Source organism: Pelobates fuscus, chromosome 7 (genome assembly GCF_036172605.1).
Source record: "Pelobates fuscus isolate aPelFus1 chromosome 7, aPelFus1.pri, whole genome shotgun sequence".
Classification (NCBI taxonomy): Eukaryota; Metazoa; Chordata; class Amphibia; order Anura; family Pelobatidae; genus Pelobates; species Pelobates fuscus.
Window position 1 is genome coordinate 132,581,397 of NC_086323.1, and position 22,888 is coordinate 132,604,284.

Sequence of the window (22,888 nt, forward strand, 5' to 3'; positions counted from 1 at the left end):
AGCGGCCTTGAGGTTTGATGCGCATAGCAAAATTTAGTGATCCCAGCAGAGACTGTAGCTCTTTGCGGTTGCAAGTACCGAGCTGTAGGTAGCTGTTTATGTAAGTGAGAATATTCACTATCTTATCGTGTGGTAGGCTCGCTTGCATTGTGGTGGAATCTAATTGGATGCCCAGAAAAGTGATAACCGTGTCTGGCCCCTCTGTTTTCGTAGGGGAGATAGGTACACCCAGTTGCTCAAATAGCTTAGTGGTAGCTTTGAGACTAGTAGGAGGGGAAGTGTTCTCCTCGACCAGTAGGAAATCGTCCAGGTAATGTAATACCGCAGGACATCTGGCTATGTTCAATAGTAACCAGCATAATGCTTCGGCAAATGTGTCAAAAATAGCTGGGCTACTTTTGGACCCAAAGGTTAACCAGGAGAAAAAATAGTAGTTCCCAGACCACTTGATGCCATGCAGGTGCCACAGTGTGGGGTGGATTGGTAGTAATTTAAAGGCGTTGATAATGTCGGTCTTACTGAGCCAGGCTCCAACCCCTGCTTGTATGGCGTGATCTATGGTGGTGTATTGCAGGGAGAATTCCTCAGAGGGGATGAGGGAATTAAGACTGGGGTTGGCCGATGAGTGGGGTGCTGATAAGTCAATGATGAGTCTCTGTTTTTGGGAAGATTTCCCTGTGACAATACCAATGGGGTTAGTGCGCCATTCTGTGAATGGGGGAGTTTTGAAAGGCCCCAATACGAAGCCTTCAGCCACTTCTTGAGCTATGAGGGTGTCAACCGCTGTGGGGTTGTGTTGGGCGGATTGTAGATTAGGGCATTCCAGAGTTCCGACTGGTAAGTGTAGGATACCTGTATGGAAGCCTTCTGTTAAACCAGAGATAAGAAAGTCTATTAGGTGTCTAGATGGGTGCTGAGACATAAATGCAGTGAATACTGGCATAATAATGGACGTTAGGTAAGGCTTGGAATACATTTTATTTGGACACATGGTCTTTGCATGTGCCCTAAACATTTTGAACAGACATGCAATAGTCTACATCCACTGTAATTACAAGAGCCAACATTAAAATTATTACATATCTGGGACTTGCCCAGAAACTTGATTGGGCGTCCCAGTTTGTCTCGTGACAACTTCTCTGGAACCCCAGAGGAACTAGCTCCTTGCGTGGAGGCATGTTCGTCCGCCGTGTTGGGACAAAAGTTTGTAGTATGGGCTGTGGAGGAGCAGTATGCACAAGCCGGTGTTCTTAGACCTGCAAAGTGTCTGCAAAAAATGACGGTATCAATCCTTTCCCAGTTGGATCGTGTTCCGTACTGGGAGAAGGCTCTAGACACTTTTGCAGAAAAAGACCTATGGTAGTCATAGAAGGCTGAACCACCATATTTGTTGCCCAGGTCTACCAGCTTGTGCATATAGAGATCAAACTCCTCTCTTCTGTTGGGATAGACCGCACAGATGACATCCCTGTAAATACCAAAAGCTAGTACAAATTCAGGGATAGTCAGTTTCCTGTTTAGGCGGGCATCCCTAGACCTGACAACAACAGATACATCATCATAAGCATACGTTTTATTCTCAACAATATCCTGGGAGGCAATCAACAGGGAAGCCAGGTTGACATCTTTACCTTCCAGGATATCCCTTTTTATATGCTCAGGTATCATATGAGCCGGGCTAACTTCCTGGTCATCCAGGGTGATGGCTGGAGCAACTAATGGCAAGTCAGCTGGTGCTTGTGAAGCAGCAGCGGGTGGCCCTGCTAGAGTAAGGGCCGTGGTGACCGGCTCAAGTTTCTCCAGCCTGGAGTTGACCTTGCTCATGGACGCCATGAGTGAGGATAACATGGCATGTATATCTCCTGGGTTGGACTGGCTAGGTCCTTCCCCGGCATCCTTGTTATTTGTAGATGTGCGTAGCAGTTTGAAAAGTTCTGCTTTCCTTGCTGTAGCGGGGTAGGGGATTTGTCGTCTCCTCAATTCCGTGGTTATACATGGGATCGTCCAGGATCTGATCGACGCTGGACTGGCTAGCTCTCCTCCTTGTGTGGGAGTGACAGCTCTAGCCGGGGTGCTAGGCAGGGAGAAATCCTCTACCCCTTCCTGAGACATACTATAAACAAAACAATTAATTAGTATAGGAAACCACCAAATTGTACTGACAGGCTAGCTAGGCCGGATGGCAAAAACATTATACTTGTTTGGTGACAGATGAGGCCCTGCTAATTGCCAAGCGGCTTGAGATGCTCTATCTATGCGTTGGCGCGAGGGGTTATTGAGGCCACTCGTCGTAGTGGCAGGAGTTTTAGGCTTCTCGGTGACTGTAAGACAGAAAACAGGGGAAGGGAGTGGCAGGTGAGGCCACATGCAACATGCGAGGTGGCTAGCTAACGTGTGGCCCGATGGGTGTTTGCCTCTGAAACGTTTGAGGCGGGGTGTTGGCCTCGCGGGACCACTTACTGATGGCGATTGCCAAGAAGGGGTAAATACCTATTGGGATGCCTGTGACCCTATTGCACTCTAACCTAGGGGGATGAAATGAAATGTATGGTAGAAATACCATATGAGCAGGTGTACGTACCTGGTAGTATGACAAATTCACAGGAAAAACCCATGTGGAGCAAATATATATAAGCTTGACAGCCTGAAATGGTTAAAAGAAGTAGTATGATGAGTGTGGATTGTTGGAAAGAAAACAGACTTATAGCCTGTAGCAGCAATGTTTTAAGGTTTGCTTGCGTATGATTGCAAATAAAATGTTAATACTATGCAATAGATATGTGTTACTCAGAAATGTTGGCATGGCTTTAATAAGATATCTGAGGGAGGCCGTGGCCTATGTACCAACAAAATATGTGTTATATAATAATGGTGTGTAAGGGGAACATAAAATGTAAGTTATATATATGTATATTACTGTGCAGGAAACGTATGATTGGTTGGATCAGTACGTGTGATTCAACCCGAGTATGCATGAAAAGGAATTAAATCCTTATGTGTCATGGTTAACAACAAAGAAATGAGGCCTGTAACGTAGGCTGATTTAATTGTAATGAAATGGATAATTTATTAAAAAAAACAAAAAACTCCAGTAAGCGTGGGAGTCCAATGGTCTATACAGAAATGTTAGCTGGTTTCATACCCTTGATATAATAAATGATACCTTAAAAATAGCATGAAAATAGTCTTTCTATTTAACCAAGCAACTTTTTAACCAAATGTAAATACATGAAATAATGAAATGTAACTCACGAAAAAGATCTATGTGAATACATAGCAGAATAACCGAATCTTAGTATGAAGGAAAATAGAAGTTAGCATGAATAGCTTAACCGTATGCATTTCAATGCGAACAGCAATCGTGCATAGAATATACTATGAATAAGTGCCGACCAGAAAACACAAACCGAAATGACAATCGTTTAAATGAAGCAAAAACAGTTTGTGCGAATTGATCGCTTCTCTAATACGCATAAGTTAGCCGAACAATTTGTAAGAAATGAAGCCGCGAAAAAGGCTTTGAAATGCGACTGTGCAGAGAAAACCGTAAAGTGAGGACCCGTGCTGTACCGTGCGCCGTGGAAACCGATCCTGGCTTGACAGGTAGGTCTCACTTACGGTTTAGGAGTCCCTGGGACGCGATCTACGACGAAGACCCGGGTAAGAAGCTGGACGGACGGAAAAGGCCTGCAAGAGGATTCCTGGGCACAGCTTGCTGCAGAAAAACTTGTGGGTAAGAAAACCAAAATGGCGTCTGAGAGAACACGGAAGTGGATCCTCATTCAACTCTGACCTCGAATGGTAAGGAGCAGGGTAAGGGGAGTGCCTTAAGTAGGCTAGAGGTAGCAAACCAGCCCCTCCTACAAATCCAGGCAAATTGCCTTAATACATATATATTCAGCTGCTTTAATATCCTGTACCACAATTATTTTGTTTTATTTACTGTTTTTCTTTCTTTCTGGTAAATGATGTCTACAGGCCATATAAGCGGCGTGTCTGCTTCAATGACTGGTGCTAATAAACAATTTACCTTCATAGTTCAGAAAACACACATTTGAAGTGGGGAAAAAAAATATTGCAATAAATTGAATTTTCTCTTTGTTTTGAGGAACTCAATTGATCTTCCGTAGATAATCTTTTTACACCTGCCCCCTCCCTGCATAACTGAGAAATTCAGTGAACTGCAATAGTGTAATAATTTATAGAACTGATGAACAAAGATGTATTTTCCAAGTCTTGTCACATTGTAAATAGCTACCTTAAGTCACCATGTGAATATAGTCAATATGGCAAAGTACAACTGTCTTTTCAATCTCCAGACAAATGTTCTTGATTCCATTGGACAGTTTGAAATATGAGAGCACATTTAATTCATTTTAGCCCCCTTTATCTTAGACTTGTAACATATTTTCATAATTGTCCAAGCTGGTGGGCGTACTGTATCGAACAGGCATATCAAGTACCCCCATTGGTAACAATTAAATATTGAACAAATATTACTGACTGGTTTTAACACTTTTTTTTATGCTGGAACTACAGCTCATGTACCAAAGGACAAGAGACTAGATAGAAAGGCAGAGTTTGTGGTATCGGGCCTTCATAGAAGGTCAGAATATTAACATTCAAATATAGCTTTAAAGCGGAATTAGATCCTGTGTGCTAAGAACCAAATCAAACATGATATGTTTGTGAAGAGGAACTCTGAGCAAGACAACTTCTGTCTTAGAAATTATAAAAAACTTAACCATGATTCTTGCGAAGCATTATTCAGAAATCTCTTCACGGATTGCAATTAAGATGCACAGAAAGGGCACTTTAGAAAATTGAACATTCCATATCTTTCTTCACACCTAACTATTTTATTTTGAGGCTTGAGTTTGGTTTGAAAAAGTTCCATTCATGAAAGGTTTGATTGAACACAGTTGGGTTTGGATGTCTCCAGATAGATTTCTGGGGAAATAATCAGACTGTGTCCAGGAAGTGAAGTACCTTAATTAGTAACAACATGTTATTCTGTACGTGATGAGAGTTCACTCAAAAATATATGACTGGACTACTGTGCTCTGTTGGTGTTTGACAGTCTTTAACCCCTTAAGGACACATGACGTGTGTGACATGTCATGATTCCCTTTTATTCCAGAAGTTTGGTCCTTAAGGGATTAAAGATACTTGAAGGTGGTCAGCAATAGAGAGAAAGACCTAGCAGTGAAAGACGTACAATACTGCAAAACAAGCATTTATATAGTGAAATAAAACCGTGACTTCAAGGCTCATTGCATTTAAAACGTAACTGCGTCAAAATCATTGTGGCGGCACATCACAAAGCAGGCTCGTAAATGAGCATTCAGTTTCAAACTGAATAAGCAAGTTTTAGCCCGTATGTGGGTAATAATAGAAGAGTGAGTTTTAAATGCAATGAGCCTTGTAGTCCCTGCTTTATTTCACTTTAATATTGGATTTTGTGAATGGACCATCTACTATCACCGTGACCAACAGTAGGGGCACCCTGAAAAAGGAAGTGGAGAAATCTGGAATTATATAGTTTTGTCCACATCATATGAGCCACAAGTTTTAGAATTCATGCTGCTCCAGTACCTATCACCTGTTTTTATATAGTAACACAAGCTTTTAGCAGTATATTTTAGTCAAGGCGTTTAACAGTAGGACATTGCAACCTAGGCATTCAGGAACACAGCATAAGCCAGAGATCTTTCGGCAAATTGCAACCCAGGCATTTGCTATAGTGACATTTCCAAATTCGTCCCTCACACTGTCTTTTCACACAATCAACCTGTGCCTGCCAAACAAGTTTATTTTAACATAGCTTCCCAAGCTTAATGAGACGGGTGCAGCTTACTTGGCCTTATCAAATTTAACTCTGTGACTTCCTCTTCTTTATAGAAACACATTCTGTCATTAACCTACATGTGGATACTTGTGATTCCATTGTATGCATGAAGGCAGCATGGTAGTGGCACTGTGTGGAGATGACAATTATAATGTGTTAACCATAGGAGCCTAACACTGTACAAGGAGTACATAGCCATACAAGCGACCTTATATGTCCTTTTTTTTTTCTCCTCATTAGCAAGACTCAGCAGGTGATTTAATGATCAGAAGCATCCAACTGAAGCATGCTGGGAAATATATTTGCCTTGTCCACACAAGTGTAGACAAACTGTCTGCTGGAGCAGATCTCATTGTGAGAGGTATTTATGATTTTGTTTTGTATTTATGTTTTTGTGTTCAGAGCTGTAGGACCTTATAGTACGAGTGTTACCAGATCCCCCATGTTTTCTGGACACATAGCATGTCTTCATGCAGATGGGCAGGACATAAATAGTGCTGCCCGATTGTATGTAGCATTAATTGGCAGAAAGTAAATAGGGCATAGTTAACTATTTAAATTCTTTTTTTGCAGCATATGTATTATACATACTACAGGGAAACATTTTTGTGTTCTGCCCATCACTATGTATAAGTATAATATATTAAGCATGCATGGTTTATTGTGGAACCCTAGCTTGCAGATAATGATGGATTTGAATGTGTGCAGAAAGTGGTAATCAGGGAATTGTGATTTATACTAATGACAAGTACTTACATGAAGCAGAAAGGTGCTCGTAGGGATATTATTCTCTGCTGTGCGTGACAACAATTAGCTGGTCATTTCAACAACAGTATGAAAGCACTAAAGTGGAAATTTATGACAAAGTTCTAAAAGTGATGCAAATCAGCAGGCACTGTCCACTGATTTCAATCCAACCAAACCAAACATAGAGACAATAGTGCATTAGACAGCGTTAGTGCCTGTAGCATAGCCGATGACATACCTAAACAATCCTACAGTAATACAAATAGATGTCTAGATCTATAGCAGAATTGTTGCCAGACAGAGAACTAATCTGATAAAAATTTACAAAAATGAATACATTTTATAATAGTTCTATAATAATAATAATAATTATAATTTATTATAATTCTATAATATTTATTTATTTTTGTTACTTTTTATCGGATTAGTTATCTGTCTTGCAACACTTCTGCTATTAATCTAGACATCTATTTGTGATTCTTAGTTGACTACCCAGGTACACTATCCTTGCTTTCTTACGTTTACTTTTGGGGTTACCCCCCGTCCTCTCAGTGTACCTACCAATTGGCTCTATCTCTGTTCGTTTGTCTTCAATCCTATAGTAAGACGACAATGACCTGCGCAAATTCTGACACAATCAGATGCTGAATGTAAGCAACAGAAAAATAGACTGCTAATTCCAACAGAAGTTAAAAGCTTAGTGAAAGCTGGAAAAAAACAGAACAATATGAGAACAACTGCAGATATTGTTCATGTTTTCTGCAGTGGTGTTTATTTTTCAATAAATAAATGCTAAAAGTTGCATATATCCATTAGTGTCTCAGTATGTTGCATACGAGTGAAACTTTGTTTGTGCTACTTTTCATTTTTTCAGTTGCATGAAAGTGCAACCTTCATTATTCACGCCTTTGTACATTTGGCTGGTGGACTTACCTATCTCTTTTGACCTCCTTGTAGGTCCTCCTGGGCCACCAGATGCTCTAACCGTTGAAGAGATCACAGACACCACTGCTCAGCTGTCGTGGATGCCAGGAGTAGACAACCACAGCCCTATCACTATGTACGCAGTACAGGCTCGAACCCCCTTCTCTGTCGGTTGGCAGGCAGTCAGCACAGGTGTGTGAACGTTTTTACTTTATGCCTGCCCTTTCCTAGCCTGTGACCAAAGGTTTACAAGTTAGAACTTTGTCGAATTCTCATAAATATTCAACATGAAGAATAATATACTAAAAGCTTTATTACGTATCACCATAATTGAATATAGAATTAGAACACAGATGGGTTTGACTCAACCAACTAACACTACCAGGGTTCATAAGTACCTGGGCATCTCTAGCCTGACACTGATATACATAGCTATTCAAAATGCTGGAGGAATGTAATGTTTGTACAAGTTGGATAAACATATCATTGCCATTCTCCTGGTGGTGGTAATATACATCCTTTCCTTTCCTTTTTTTTTTTATCCCTGGGTACCAAATTGTTTAGCTAATAGCTGTTACTTCAAGTACAGAGGCAGGGGCAATGGGGGGTTAGATATAAAAAAGTTTGTTGGAAAAATGTTTATACAAATACAAAAAGATAAGTCCTGCGCTCACTCCCATCACTCCTGGGCGGCAGCAATGATCACAGTACATATCAGCCCCAATATATAGTTAAAAACCAAAGAGAAAAAAGTTACCTGCGCTCTTTCCTTAATCCCTATGTATATTTAGACAAATATAGGTCATTTAGTTACTCCAAAGGCCTTTGGAAAAATGTTTAACTTGAGAATCAAATTGCATATTCATTAATGTTAAAGTATCATTATTATTATGTATAAACAAAACAAAGAAAGTGCCATATGTGTTCTTGATTGTATGAAGCCCATTTACATCTTTATACATTCCAGATAGGTGCAAAGTTCAAGTTCTGAATGGTGGGATTATGCTTTAATTATACTACTATTTATAATTACAGGGTTATTCACTTAACAAATTTAAATCTGAATGGCAAAAATTAATCTAAAATACACAAGCTGTGAAAATAGCCGAGTGGGATGATTTGCTGAAATGTTACCATTCAGATACCAACTTGCTCTATTTTAGAGTTTAGTGTATAACCCCTTCAGGTCCAGATGTTGTTAACCACTTCTACACCAAAATAGCATATACAAGTTTTTATTGCCATGTATTTTGCAGTATGAATCCTAGACCATAAAATCCCACTGACCCTTATTTATACTCTAGTTATGATTACCAGCCTGTAGAGAAATAGATTTATATAATACATGTAAAGTTGCTGAAAATGTAATTTCATCCCCTGCTTTCAAACAATACAGAAAGTTTCAATGGGTGATATAATTCCTTCTGTCAGGGAAGAGTGACTGGATGCTACAGTTTCACTGTTGGCAGTATTTTAGCATTCCAGAGACTGATAAAAATGCATTTTTGCTGTTATACTAACATGCCAGATCCTGTGTGAAATATTGCAAGATGAAGGACACTAGAAACTGTTTAACCCCTTAAGGACCAAACTTCTGGAATAAAAGGGAATCATGACATGTCACACATGGCATTTGTCCTTAAGGGGTTAAAGATGTTCATTTTCCAAGTATGTTTTATAAAGGGTGAACGAATAATTACAAAATTAAAAATAGTGTATATGTACACAAGTTGAATTTTTTAAGATTGTCTACAAAGCAATCTATCCACAAAAATGCTGTGTTATATGTTTTAGCTATGGATCCCTTGCTTCAATGCTAATATGTTTTCTATAAAAAAGTGTTTAGTGGTGAAGGGGTTCAATTTCTATTCCTTTGAGCCCTAAAGCTGTGCTGTATAACCACTTTGCAGTTTCCAGCTTTGTTCACTGTCCATGGTGCTAACAGAACTGATGAGCTGTGAAAGGCTGTCTCAGTACCACTCTCCTCTAGGTTATCATTGACACTTTTGGTAAAATGAGAGGTTAAAAGCTATGTGAATGCCTTCCTTCTAAACTGGAGGATAAGAACACTAAACATTCCAGAACAGATCATTTAAATAATACTTACCATGCAGTGTGAAGCCTATTATTGCCCTTTAGGATAGCAGCAAAACATTGCAGCTTAAGCACAAAGGGGAATATTTACTGTAAACCAAATTTAGTGTAAACCAAAACATCAGCCAAAGTCACCGGTTCACCATCTCATATAGTTACAACTTGCCTATTTTTTTTTTTTTTTTTTTTTTTACAGGTTTTGACAATTTGTGTTCTTTGTAAAGAACAATTAGGAATGGACAAATAAGGTTAAGTCTCTCTCTGTTCTGATGTATAGGAGTTTCTAAACTTTGTATTTATTTATTTTGTTTATACATAACGAGAAGGAGCCCCCATATATTTCTGGAACATCAATAAATAGAGCTCAGCAATCTTTTAAGTAAATCATTACCACTTTTTTTGTTCAAAAGGGGATCTGATTTAATTTCTTTCCTTCCTTCCTTCCTTCCTTCCTTTTTGAACTTGCTTTTTCTCAAACTGATAAACTGCATTACTGTTTGATACAGTGTGTGTAATGCATTTTATGATGTGTAATATTCATGGTACATGATTGTAATGCTAGAATAGAATCATATTGAATATGTAATAATGCTCCTATCTTCTAATAGTGCCCGAGGTAGTCGATGGAAGGTCTTTCACAGCCACAGTTGTTGGGCTTAGCCCGTGGGTAGAATATGAGTTTCGTGTCATTGCCATTAATCAGATTGGGATTGGGGAGCCCAGTCCACCATCAGACAAAAGAAGGACGGAGGAGGCACGTGAGTAACAGAAGCTACCATTCAAACCTTTATGGGCATGTGTCCAATGACTTTTCAGAACCTTCTTCACATACACCATCATTAACAAACATATCCATTACTTACATAGGTTACAGCAATATGCACCCTTTAGCCATAAGCAATGTTGAGAGATGTTATTGATAGCAACACTGAAAGATTTTTTTTTAATATTCCACACAAAAATATATGGCTTAATCTTCATTTTGCATTGTTTGGCTTTATACTTCTACATAGTAGTTTACATGATACTAATAGTGAACGTAACAGAAGGTAATTTTATTTTCAGTGTTATTCATTAAATGAGAATCCAATATGAATTCCAAAATTAAGACCAAAAAGCCTAACTGGAAGCTTAGCTGATTTTTTTTCCAGTTTGGCTATTGCGTCCTTAAATTTGAAATTCACTTTGAATTCTCACTTTGATTAATAAACCCTGTTCACTTACAATTTTGCTACATCATTTAAAAAATTATAAGGAAGTGCCACTGTTCTCTTATTTTGTTATTTATTTAGTAATAATGATAACTTGGTAAGGTTTGGGGGGGGGGAAACGCAGTATTGTAATTAAAATAAGGTGCTATGCTGCCATCTAGTGGTATAAATAACAAATAGTATAGAATGTCTGTAGGGCAATAGATAAGAAGACCTGAGCAAACGGTAGTACAGAAAGAAATGGAATATATGCATTATGCAACGCATCTGCTTGTTAATTTTTTTTCTTTTTTAAGTTAGAAATTTATAAATTCTGATTATACATATGTTTGTGCATATATAAATTCATAACTAAATTCATTTGTAACGTTCAGTCAACCAATAACGCATGAGGACTAGGATTCTCTGTCTGTTCAAGCTTCTAGTAAGACATTCCCCAGGACAGCTAGAATAACAGACTATAGACTATAAATGTCGTACATAAACCATTGTGAGTGTCTGTGACTAAACAAAGCCCCGTTCTGAATGCCCGTTTCCTGCAGTATTATAGTGCATTCTATAGTAAGGCGAAGTGTTACTCAATAGTCAGAATCTAGAAAAAAAGTTCACCAGCAAAAGATAATACACAAACAGCATAGGTTATCCAAAACATAACAAACACTTCTAAAATGTGTCAGTGTAATTTCAGCTGGAAGAGGTATGGCAATCAAAATAACTTTTGTTCAATGAACGCAACATCTTTGATAAATACAGGTAAATGTGTTCGTACAATTAAATTACAACAGATATTGGGAATGGAAAGATTACTTTTTGAGTTGTTAGGGCAGCAGTAGGAAATATAGATGGTATTGTACCATCGATAAATCTTTATATTGAAAGAACCATGTGAATGCTTGATCTCGAATTTACAAATACAGTCTGCATTTTTTATTCACCAAATTGTGATGCACTTTATACTGAATCAAATAGGTTGCAGGCACACATAAAGAAATCTAGTGCACATTGTATAACTTACTACAGTGCCCTCTACTAATATTGGCACCCTTGGTAAATATGATGCAAGACATCTGTGAAAAATTGTATTCATTGGTTAACCTTTTGATCGTTTGTTTAAAAAATGCACAAAAAATACTCTGCTCTCATGGATATCGAACAATTGCAAACACAAAAACACAATTGTTACATATATGTGTGGCACAGTTATTGGCTCTGAGTCTTCTTCTTTAATGCCTGATGATATTGGAGAATACATGGCATACTTTTCTTCCGTACAGAATCTCTCCTGATCCTTTAGATTTCAAAGTTGACATCGGTGGACTTTCTTCTTCAGTTTGCCCCACAGATTTTATATGGGTTCAAGTCAGAGAACTGGGATGGCTTTGTCGTCACTAAACCATTTTTGTATTGATTTTTATTTATGTTTTGGATTATTGTCCTGCTTGAAGATCCAAACACAGCCCATGTTAAACTTTCTGGCAGAGGCAGTCAGATGTTCATTTAATGTATGCTGATATTTGTTTGAGTCCTTTATGTATTCTAACAAAATGCCCAGGTCTTCTGGCAGAAAAACAGCCCCAAAACATTAAAGAGGTACTTTTCCATATGGCTACCTCTCCGTGTGTGTGCCAGACCCACCTCTGGTGTTTATTGCCAAAGAAAACCTTTATTTTGGTTTCAACTGATCATAGAACCCAACCCCTTTTCAATTTTCAGTAGTGTCTGTCAAATAGAAGATGCTTGAGTTTGTTTTTGGATGAGAGTAGAGGCTTTTTCCTTGAAATCCTTCCAAACAGCTTGTTGTGATGTCGGTGCCGTTGGATTGTAGTTTTGGAGACGTTCTGACCCTAAGAAGCAACTAATTTCAGTAATTCCCTAGCTGTGATCCTTGGCCATTTTTGGCCACTCGAATCATCCTCTTTAGTGCATTGAGACACGCCATGTTGATTCATAACATTTCCAGCTGACTGGAACTTCTTAATTATTTCCCTGTTGGTGGAAATAGGTATTTTTAATATTTTCTTATTTTCTTATAGCCACTTCACAAACTTGTGAAACTAGACAATCTTTTGCCACAAATCACAGCTATATTCCTTGGTCTTACCCATGCAAATGACTAAGGGATTTGGCCTATGTGCTACCTCATATTTATATTTCCTGTGAAACAGGAAGTCATGGTTGAATAATTTCCTGTTCCTAGTCACTTTTGTGTAGTAAACAAATTAAAATATTAATGGGAAATTACTTAAAATAAATTTTTCTCAAATGAATTCCTAGAGGTGCCAATAATTTTGCCATACATATATTTCACAATTTCTTTTTTTTTTTTATAATCCTGTGTTGTGTTTGCATAAGGCAATTTTTCACAGCCTTCTTTGCTTATATTTACTAAGGGAGCTAATATTAGTGGAGGACATTGTACATTCCAAAAGCTTAAACCCTGACATTCCTGATAGCTTATTACAAATTGTATTGTCTGATGTTTAGCTCTGTTTTTCCCCTATCACATTCTCTGTCTTCCTGAATGCTACCTCACAGACATAACTCTCTACATGTTCTCAACCGTTTCTCTGAATGCTAGCTATTTGTTATTGATTTCTGTTCTTTGTCTCTCAATTTCTCATCTCAACATTTTCTCTGATACACTGCTCTCTATCTCTGGCAGTTCCGGAAATAACCCCTGCTAATGTCAGTGGAGGCGGAGGCAGCAAGAGTGAGCTGGTCATCACATGGGAGGTGAGAGCCATGGACTACCAAACCTCATATTTATGACATGCAAGTGGTGCCTAACCACCGAGAGAGTTTCTACAGTTCTGAGTCCCCTTGGGCATCAGTATTTACTAAAGTCTTGCAGTCTGTTAACATATTTTGTTTTTAACTCACTGGAGACGGAAATGGGCACCAAGCTGGACATTAATGGTCCTGTGCTGTATAATATATTTCCTTCAGATGATAACTCTTCATCATTATCCCCTCTTTGATATAGCTCAACCAATTTACCTTTTGAGGAATAGGCCCCTAGACATCACTGTATATTCAGGAACCATGAGTGATACCTAAAGCAAAATTCATAGTTTGTCTGCATATGATCATTGTAAATGAATAAATAATGCCTTTGTATTCGCAGCCTGTACCAGAAGAGTTTCAGAATGGTGGAGGCTTTGGATACGTGGTGGCATTCCGTCCATTTGGCACAGTCAGTTGGATGCAGACTGTTGTAGCATCAGCAGATGCCTCCAGATACACCTATAGGAATGAGAGCCTACCATCTTTCTCACCGTATGAAGTAAAAGTGGGAGTGTACAATAACAGAGGAGAGGGGCCCTTTAGCCCATTGACCGTGGTTTACTCTGCAGAGGAAGGTACTTATATACATGCATGTCATTGGGGGACAAGGTGCAAGACATATGCTTCACTTATGTGGTTGTCCCATGTGCACTGCTGTATGATTTCATCTTTCCTTATATTTTAAGGATTTACCTAGTTCACTATGCCCTCTAACTGAATAGTTACTATGCTGGAGAATGATTGGCTCATTTATGCAAACACCATTTCTGTGGTTTGCTTTTGTGTTGTAGAGCCTGGTCGTGCCCCTGCAGGGGTTTTTGCACGGAGTCTAACTGCGTGGGACATTGAGGCATCATGGATAGGAGTACCTGGGAGCCTCAGCAAAGGGCGTATTCAAGGATATGAGGTAAGAGCCCTGTGTTGTACATATACTAACAAAAGTGTCATTGTGGCAGCCTCTAGTAGTGTTACCTCATCAAACTTATTTTATGAAAGAGCATAGTAGTCCCCTAGTTTACTTGATGCATCACACTTTGGGGGGAAAGGGTGCCCCAAAAAGTTTTAAAAGGTTTTATTGTGTATAAGGTCCGGTACTGGAAGCAGAATGAAAAGGAGGAAAGTGCCCGTAAACTGCGTACTTTAGGAAATCAAACTTCTACCAAACTGAGCCATCTGCAGGGTCACACGTTGTATCACCTGAATGTACGAGCATACAACAGCGCAGGCACCGGTCCTGCCAGTTCCACTGTCAATGTGACCACCAGGAAACCACGTAAGTGTCATCCCATTAACACAATCCTTGTGAGTGCCACACATTTTATGTTCTATTCAAGACAATAAATGGCTCTGTCTCTGATCTGTGTTTTCCATGGAATTTAATTATCTCAGCATGTGCTGCATTTTCTGTTAAATTGACTGACTTTCTGTCTGTATTATGTTCTCTGTGAAAGTAAATGGCTCTCTCCCTGTGCTTATTCGTATTCCCTGTCCACAGCCATATTCGGCAAATGAGCTGACTGTTATCTTGTAGCATTTTGTGACTCTTACCCTCTGGTATTTACAGACTCTCTCCTTGTGTTTTTAACTGTATCTCCCCTTGTGATATTCATTGTTAATTTCCTTGTGACATTTACTTACTGTGGCATTTAATGACTCTCCCCTCCTGGTATCTAAAGACCTTCTACCTGTGGCCAATTCATTGTAAAATGGAGTACGAGATCTCTATAGCATTAATGGCTCTTTCGGCTTCAAATAATTACTCTTTTTCTGAATCCCCAGCTCCTAGTCAGCCTCCTGGAAACATAATCTGGAATTCCTCAAACTCCAAAATAATCCTAAATTGGGACCAAGTGACAGCACAGGAAGATGAGTCAGAGGTGAAAGGTTACAGAGTAAGTGAACTATAGAAAACTCTCTGTTGAATTTTGACATGATATCACTGTATAGCAGCTTGACAATGGTTCATTTATCGCAATATTCCACTAAGTTGTTCACCCTAACCATCAGCACCAACACTATTTTAAAGGCACACTCCAGGACCAACACAACATTAAAGGAACGCTAAAAGCACCAAAGTGGTCTGGTTGCTGTGCCTCTGTTGTTTTAGTCCTGCAATGTAAAACATTGCCACAGATAGACAATGCTTTGATTGCAGGGTGAAACACATCTCTAGTGGATGTATAAAAAAAAGCCTTCCACGGCAGTGACTAAGTTTGACTCTGATATGTGACTTTTATGGATTTAATGTTTTCTATGGAATGCATTGTATTGGATGAGAACCCAAGGGGGCAATGGCTGCGGGAAGATGGGTGGCAGTACCAAGTGGTAGACATGGTGTTGAAAAGGAGGTGCATAAAAAAAAAAAAAACATTTACTTATTTTCTTCCATTTTGTATTTAATTTAGCGTGGGGGGCTAAATCTAGATAGGGAGGAGACGACTATACTATATACTGTACAGGAATACATGTTTGTTTTATTAATGCTATAGTGTTCCATTAATGTATGTTATAGATTTGGCTTAAATAACAAAAAAAAAAAAAAGTGTTATAAATGTATTAGAGCATACCGATAGGATACCAATTGATTCTTTGCCTGGGATAGGATACCAATTGATTCTTTGTCTGGGTATTGCCAACTTGAAGTATTTGTAAAGACTGGTCATTTTTTTTAGATGCAGTAACTTCAACTGCGATTATCTTTTTCTAGCATTTACTCTTTTGTATTGACAGTTTTTGCAGTGTATTGTATTTTTGTTGTATGAATACAATTTAAATACAAAAGAATAGGTCAGCCTCTGGATTGCCCTATTAAGTTGTAACGTAACTTATACCGGCATTGTATTAATTGCAAATTCTTAATATTGATGATACTCTATTCATTTTTTTCATCTTATATTTTAATTATTTGTGCAGGTTCTCTATCGGTGGAACAGACAGGGTGGAGCCTCCATGATAGAGACCAATCAGACATCAGTGGAGCTATCCCTGCCATTCGATGAAGACTACATCATTGAGATCCGGCCAATCAGTGAGGGCGGAGAGGGCAGCAGTAGTGAACCTATCCGTATACCTCGAATATCCAGTGAGTGGGCGGTGAGAACAAATTCTGATAGGAGAAACATTCGGCAGTTGCATAATAGTGGCATGGTGGAAGGATTGAGATACTTACTGAAGAATTGTCTGAAATTAGAGGGGAGAAATTATACCAACAGTTATCAGTTCGTTAAACTGCCAGCACGAATGCATCTTATTTTTAAAATTAGATGTAGCGAAATTGTTTTTTTTTTTTTGGTACCAAACTATTTAAAACATTTCCTGTAGCAAGACGTTTATGAAAAAAAGCCAATTACATTATGTAGAATGACCAAGGAAGTCTTCACTAAACCTCGAATTTTGTCAAGGAGCAGGCATACTGAAAATATTGATAAATTAATTGGCACCGGGCAGTTATGGTGATAAGGTGTAATAGAGCAATAACAGAGGAAGGAGTTATAGCTTGAAGAGTCCTGCAACAGAGCAGTGATAGGTACAGGTCAGTTATAAAGTAAGGGCAAGAGCAGTGATAGGCACAGGGCGGTTATAAGATTAGATCTGTAATAGAGCAGTGAGAGGTACAGAGCAGTTATAGAATGAAGGGTTCTGTAACAGAACAAAGGGTCAGGGATACCAGAAATACGGGAAGTCAAGTCAAGCCAAGATCAAAAAACAAATATCAGAATCAGGAACGCGCTCTCGGATAACCAACAGGATGGAAACCCCGACATGGCACTAAACAACTGCAGGTTTAGGTTTAAATGACCCAGTAAATCCTGCTATTGGCTGATTTGGGTCCCATGACCCCAGAACATGCATGCACGGCGAAAATGTGACGTCATTGTGGGCGGCGTTATTATATAGAGCCGCCTTGCAGCGGCCGGCTTCCTTCCTAACTTTGTACCCGGCCGCTGAATTACAAACTGCACGAAGGGAGAGGCTCTGGAGGTAAGGTGAGTAACCTCTCTCTCCTTTAGTGTGACCGCACCGATCAGATGCGGTCACACCGTGGTGCCGATCGGGCACTGCGATAGTGTGACCACACCGATCTGGTGGTATCCTGTGATAAAGTAGAGAGGGGCACAAGACAGTAATAGAGGGGTTCTGTAACAGAGCAGTGATAGGAAAAGAATAGTTATAGGGTGGAGGATTTTGTAATAGAGCACTGAGGGGTACAGAACAGTTATAGAGTGAGAGGTTCTGTAATAGAGCACTGAGGGGTACAGAGCAGCTATAGGGTGAGAGGTTCTGTAATAGAGCAGTTTTAGGTACAGGGCAGTTATAGAGTGAGTGTAAGAACAGTGTCAGGTACAGGGAAGTTATAAGATTAGGTCTCCTGTCATAGAGTAGTGACAGATACAGTTATAGGGTGAGCTGTCCTGTAATGGGAGTCATGTAAATGGACAGAGAAGAAGGACAATAATTAGCACGTTGCTTTCTATATGACAAAACAAAATTTAAATTTGAAATAGGTCTGTTTTAATGAAGACGTTGGTTCTGCGGTATTCCACTAATCTGACTTCATCTCCTTCTTCCTCAGATGCTTACGCCCAAGGATCAGGCGCTTCCACATCCAACGCCTGTACCTTATCAGCCATCAGCACCTTAATGATATCTCTCACTGCGCGCTCCAGTTTATGACCTCGAGCCTCTCAGACTCCCAGAGAAGCCCATCATGTTTTTGGAGATCGGATGTATAAATCTGCTCTACAAGTGATGGCTCCGTACAGAATATTCTGAGATCTCCCTCAGCTCCTGAGCTTCCTCCTCTCCCTACGGGGAGGATCTTATGCACTGACGACATCTGGAATACGATGTTACCAAAGCAGTTTACATGCCGTATATGCATATTTTTTATTATTATATATCTAGTGTTTTATAGAGTTTTTTAAGGTTAACATGATGTAGATATATATGTTTTTTGCTGTAAAATGCTGCAGGTGTCTCATACAAATCTCTTCTGTCCTTCCTCTCCTTCAGTAACAATTTATTAACTTGGAACAGGCATATTTTATACGTTATAATTCTTTTTATCTCATGTGTCCTGAACCCATCTCAAATCATGACATCTTTACAAAGAAAATGATGTCAGATTCTGATGAGATACAAACCAAGTCCAGATGTCCAGGGAAGAGTTGTGAAAAGAAGAAGCATCCACAAATTTGCCTGGGGTGAAACAGTAGCCTCAGCCTGATCAATGTATCTGATAAATATTGCCTCCTTTTGTTGCTGAGAATTGACCAAAATAAATGTCTACTGAACAGTTTAGTTAGACCTTGATGGCACTGGCCCTCTTGGTCCTCTGGTGTGTGGGTGAGTTAGGTAAGGGGTGATATCTATCACAGTGATACATCAGAGGATATTTGATTCTCCAGTACAATAACAACTAGAAACCAAATTTTAAAAGTTCAGAAAGAGTTTATTGGGTAAAGTTCACACTTTGACCTATGGTGTGATGATAAAAAAAAAGTGAGGAATAGTTGAGTAAGTCAGACACGTATCTGCCCTGGAATGATGTGATACAAAAACGTGATATCCTTTTTTGTTTTTATTTATTATCATGCGGTTACTCAGAAGACAGTTACAGGATTATAAAAAGGATCAAAGATCCTAACAAATGAGCCATAGTTATTTAATAAGAGGCTGTGTGGCTTTAATAAGACATGTCCAGCAACCTGACCCTATTTCTGGTTAGGTTAATCATCCAGCAACTTTTCAGGTGTATCTCTAGGTATAATAGTGATCATCATGTTTGTGGTGGGGGCTGCTAGCTTAATTCTGTGAAATATCAGGTGATTGTCAAATATTCCATGACCTTTCCATTCAAAAGTACACTTGACTCCCTGGGGGTACCTGAGACTGGTTTAGAAAGACATTTTATTGGAAAAGTGCTGTAAAATATCTAAATCAGAGAACTGTGTTTTTTTATATATAAATATAAATATATATATATATTACAGAGAGTGTATAAAAGTATCACACAGCTAGAGTTATATAATGTATACTATACTTGGCGGTGATATGATATGCTATACATAGAGGTGATTTTACAATTTACTATATCTAGAGATTTATAGGGATTACTCAGATGTTGGAGGAATAAATGAGGAGTGTTTGTGTTTAAACCCCCCAGGTACAATGTCATCTATTTATTTTATTTAAAGGGCATTAATTGTAAAGGTCTTCATGTAAAGCACTAATTGAATATATATCTCCCCCATTAATTAACTTGCATATTCGGTGTGCGTCAAAATATTAGTCATCTCCAAATATTTGGATGACAAGGTCAGATTCAAACTGTGTCTTCGCCTTCTCGTCTATGGTGACTGTTGCAGATGGACACAGATATGTGCACTTACCATAGTAGCTGACATATTTGTAATTTATGCTTGGCCAAATGAGGCTAAACTATAAACTAAATGTAGATATTAATATTGATCTATGTATTTACTAGCAGTTTGTCAGGCAAAAGGTGTAGATCAAATTGGATAGTCTAAGATTTTACCAGGCATTTAAAAAAATATATATATATTAAATTGTTCATGAGTTTTATTTTTGTTCATTTACACCTACTCTCACACTAGTGGTTTATCAACAAGATTGATAAAACTATGAACATTATTTTATTATACTTGAGGCTGCATTACTGTAGCATTATCTCTTGTCTGGGACATACAATATTATTTAAAAAGGCTCATTCCAGGCACCAATATGTTAGGTAGGTTACAGTCAGTTGCACGGGGTGGTTTTTAATAATTTTTACTTTCTTACGCTAATAAATCATTTTGCATTACAAGCTCATCCTTTCTGCTTTTCGCTGTTGATCTGTTGCATTTTTTTTCCCTTTGCTCTGCAAAGAAAGCTGAGATTTGAGCTGAGATAGGACAGGTTTGACACATCCATAGAGTTCCCTGCAGGACTTGCACAGTTTGTGATTTACAGCAAAATTTAGGAACTTTAAATGTGTCAGAGCACTTGTCAAAATCAGTTGATAGATATATCACTAAAGTGTTGCTTAAAATATCTTGCCTTATACATGAATTAGAAACCAATCATTGTTTAAACAAATGGTACAAAAATATCTCATGAGCACTTTAATAATTTGAAAAAATAAAAAATGAAAAGGACTCCTGAATGGACAAATTATGTATACACATGAAGGATGCACTTTAAGGGTTGGAAGGAGCTGCTTCTTCCCAATCTTCTTATTTCAGAAAGACTAATATTTCTCCCATATTTACAATTTGCCATTCTAGCTATGTCTTTCTAACACTGAAAATGGGCAGCCCTGAGAATGTGAGCAGTGAATGTTCATATAAACTAACAAGACATAAGAACTCTAATGGGTTAGTAGAATTTGACATTCCATGATAGCTGATGTTTTAGCCGTGTATATGTGTTTCTTTCTTTCTTTCTTTTTTTTTTTTTTTTTTACTGTGACAAGCAGCGAGTGGCTATTGGGAGTTGTGTGTTGTACTCAAAGGGTCACCCTGGCATAGTTCCAGAAAATAGCACTTAAAAGGGCAGCTCGTAAAAAGAAGAAATATAATAGTAAGGTGACTTTGAATTTTAATGAAAATTCTGTTGATCTATAAGAGTCTCATTCATTAAATAAATTGTAAAACACATGCAGGTCACTCACCCTCAGAGTCTTGGATGCTCTGTCCTAAGTTAATTTCTCATCATCAAACACATTGTATCTTGTAGGAAAGCTTTCCTGGGTGACAACTGCAGCTGTTTTAAGTTGGGTTATTTAAGAGCAAGTTATTTGTACTCCTGGGCTGCGTGTGATAAATTTACATGAATGCGCTGTATGATGTGTTAAAGAAACAATACCATTTATTAAAATGAGACCTAGAAAGATGTTGTAATTCCACCTCTCACTGTAATCTTCTGTTTGACCCCAAGATGGCGATGTCTCCCAGCTAAAGATATTATTTAGACTCCTGCAGCAATATCATGAATGATGGATGATTTCTTTTAGGTTTAAAAAGGTAATCTTTGCTCTCTGCTTAAGAACACTAACTGTTATTATCCTCGGCCAGCTTTCTTCTGACTGTGGGTGTATATAGATAGTTGCCTACAGCATATGCAAAGATAACCCCTATTTTGATGCGTGTAAAGACACCAATGTTCAAAGGATGCAAACAAATGGCTTTCAAATTCAACCATCCTCATCTCCTACAAGATCCGGCTGTCATGTGTCATATCTGTAATAAAACAAAAAAATACAATGCTCACCATCCCAAAGTTCACTACCCTTCCCTTTTCCATCCCACTCACCTCTAACACCTGGTTGCATACTGCTCTATTTGGGATTTGCAACAGTTCTCTGTTGTATATGCCACGTTTGCAATTTGACTTTATTTCTTGTACTTTATTTTAACTCAGACTTCAGAACGGATCTTCAGAGCTGAGAATTCTTGTGCTTGTCTCTTACTGCTCGGCAACTAGGAGGACAATCATAGGAATTCACAAGGTTCTCCCCTATCTGCAGGACCCTTTGGATTGTTGATTGTATAAATATATGATTGTCACTTCCATGGTATGTGGCTGTGTTAGAAACTAGCCATTTAATTGACACACAAAAAAATAAGGGATCCAATTTGAGGGCATTCAGAGGAAAGGAGGCCTGCTGTAAAACACAGATTGCCAGACTACCTCCAACATTTCCCTATACACTCTGATCAGTCTTGGCCACAAAACCCATGTAAGCATTCATGAAACTGGAGTAAATGAAAATCATGTAGTGGTACAGAAAGTAAACCAGCCAGATGACCAATACTTATTAAAGTCCTGAAGATAACATGTCCAGTTACCCCTGGAATGTCAAACAGCAGTCCATGGGGGCTGTCACCTCCCATGCTAGTACATCACATGGTTTCATTAGTTTGTTCCACCGTCCCAAAATATTTAGTACTTAATCCCATTTCCTGAATGGTCAGTTACATGACCCCTTTAACTGGCTACAGAATGTAGAGTTCTGTTTACAGGGGTTTTTTTTAGGCTCACACAAACATATTTTGTACTGTATCCGGTAACTTCTATATGACCGGCCTAAAATTCTAAATCATGTATTGGGAGGAGTGGGGATGGGGGGGGGGGGGGAGTATAGCAGAGCCACACTGCCCACTACATGAGGCAAGGAACTCACGCCTTGCATCATACAAACATAATTCTACATGCTGTACAGTAAAGGGATGGAGCCATGCCAGGCTCAGCTCACAAGGCTGAAAGTCATTATTAA

At 38.7% G+C, this 22,888-nt stretch overlaps 1 protein-coding gene across 3 annotated transcripts in view; it reads left to right on the forward strand.

The window, feature by feature from the left end:
* LOC134568240 (contactin-4-like) overlaps positions 1-21,504 on the forward strand; it is a 259,133-nt gene extending 237,629 nt beyond the window's left edge. For 2 of the 3 annotated variants that reach the window (XM_063426672.1, XM_063426671.1), the window contains exons 14-23: positions 6,089-6,209; positions 7,553-7,711; positions 10,222-10,371; positions 13,487-13,557; positions 13,949-14,183; positions 14,400-14,515; positions 14,695-14,881; positions 15,388-15,500; positions 16,522-16,690; positions 18,182-21,504. In XM_063426672.1, the coding sequence (XP_063282742.1) occupies positions 6,089-6,209; positions 7,553-7,711; positions 10,222-10,371; positions 13,487-13,557; positions 13,949-14,183; positions 14,400-14,515; positions 14,695-14,881; positions 15,388-15,500; positions 16,522-16,690; positions 18,182-18,282 (1,422 nt within the window). In that variant the 3' untranslated portion in view covers positions 18,283-21,504. Of the gene's footprint in view, positions 1-6,088; positions 6,210-7,552; positions 7,712-10,221; positions 10,372-13,486; positions 13,558-13,948; positions 14,184-14,399; positions 14,516-14,694; positions 14,882-15,387; positions 15,501-16,521; positions 16,702-18,181 lie in introns of all 3 variants that reach the window. The other variant, XM_063426673.1, reaches the window with a different exon arrangement.
* The last annotated feature ends 1,384 nt before the right edge of the window (positions 21,505-22,888 follow it).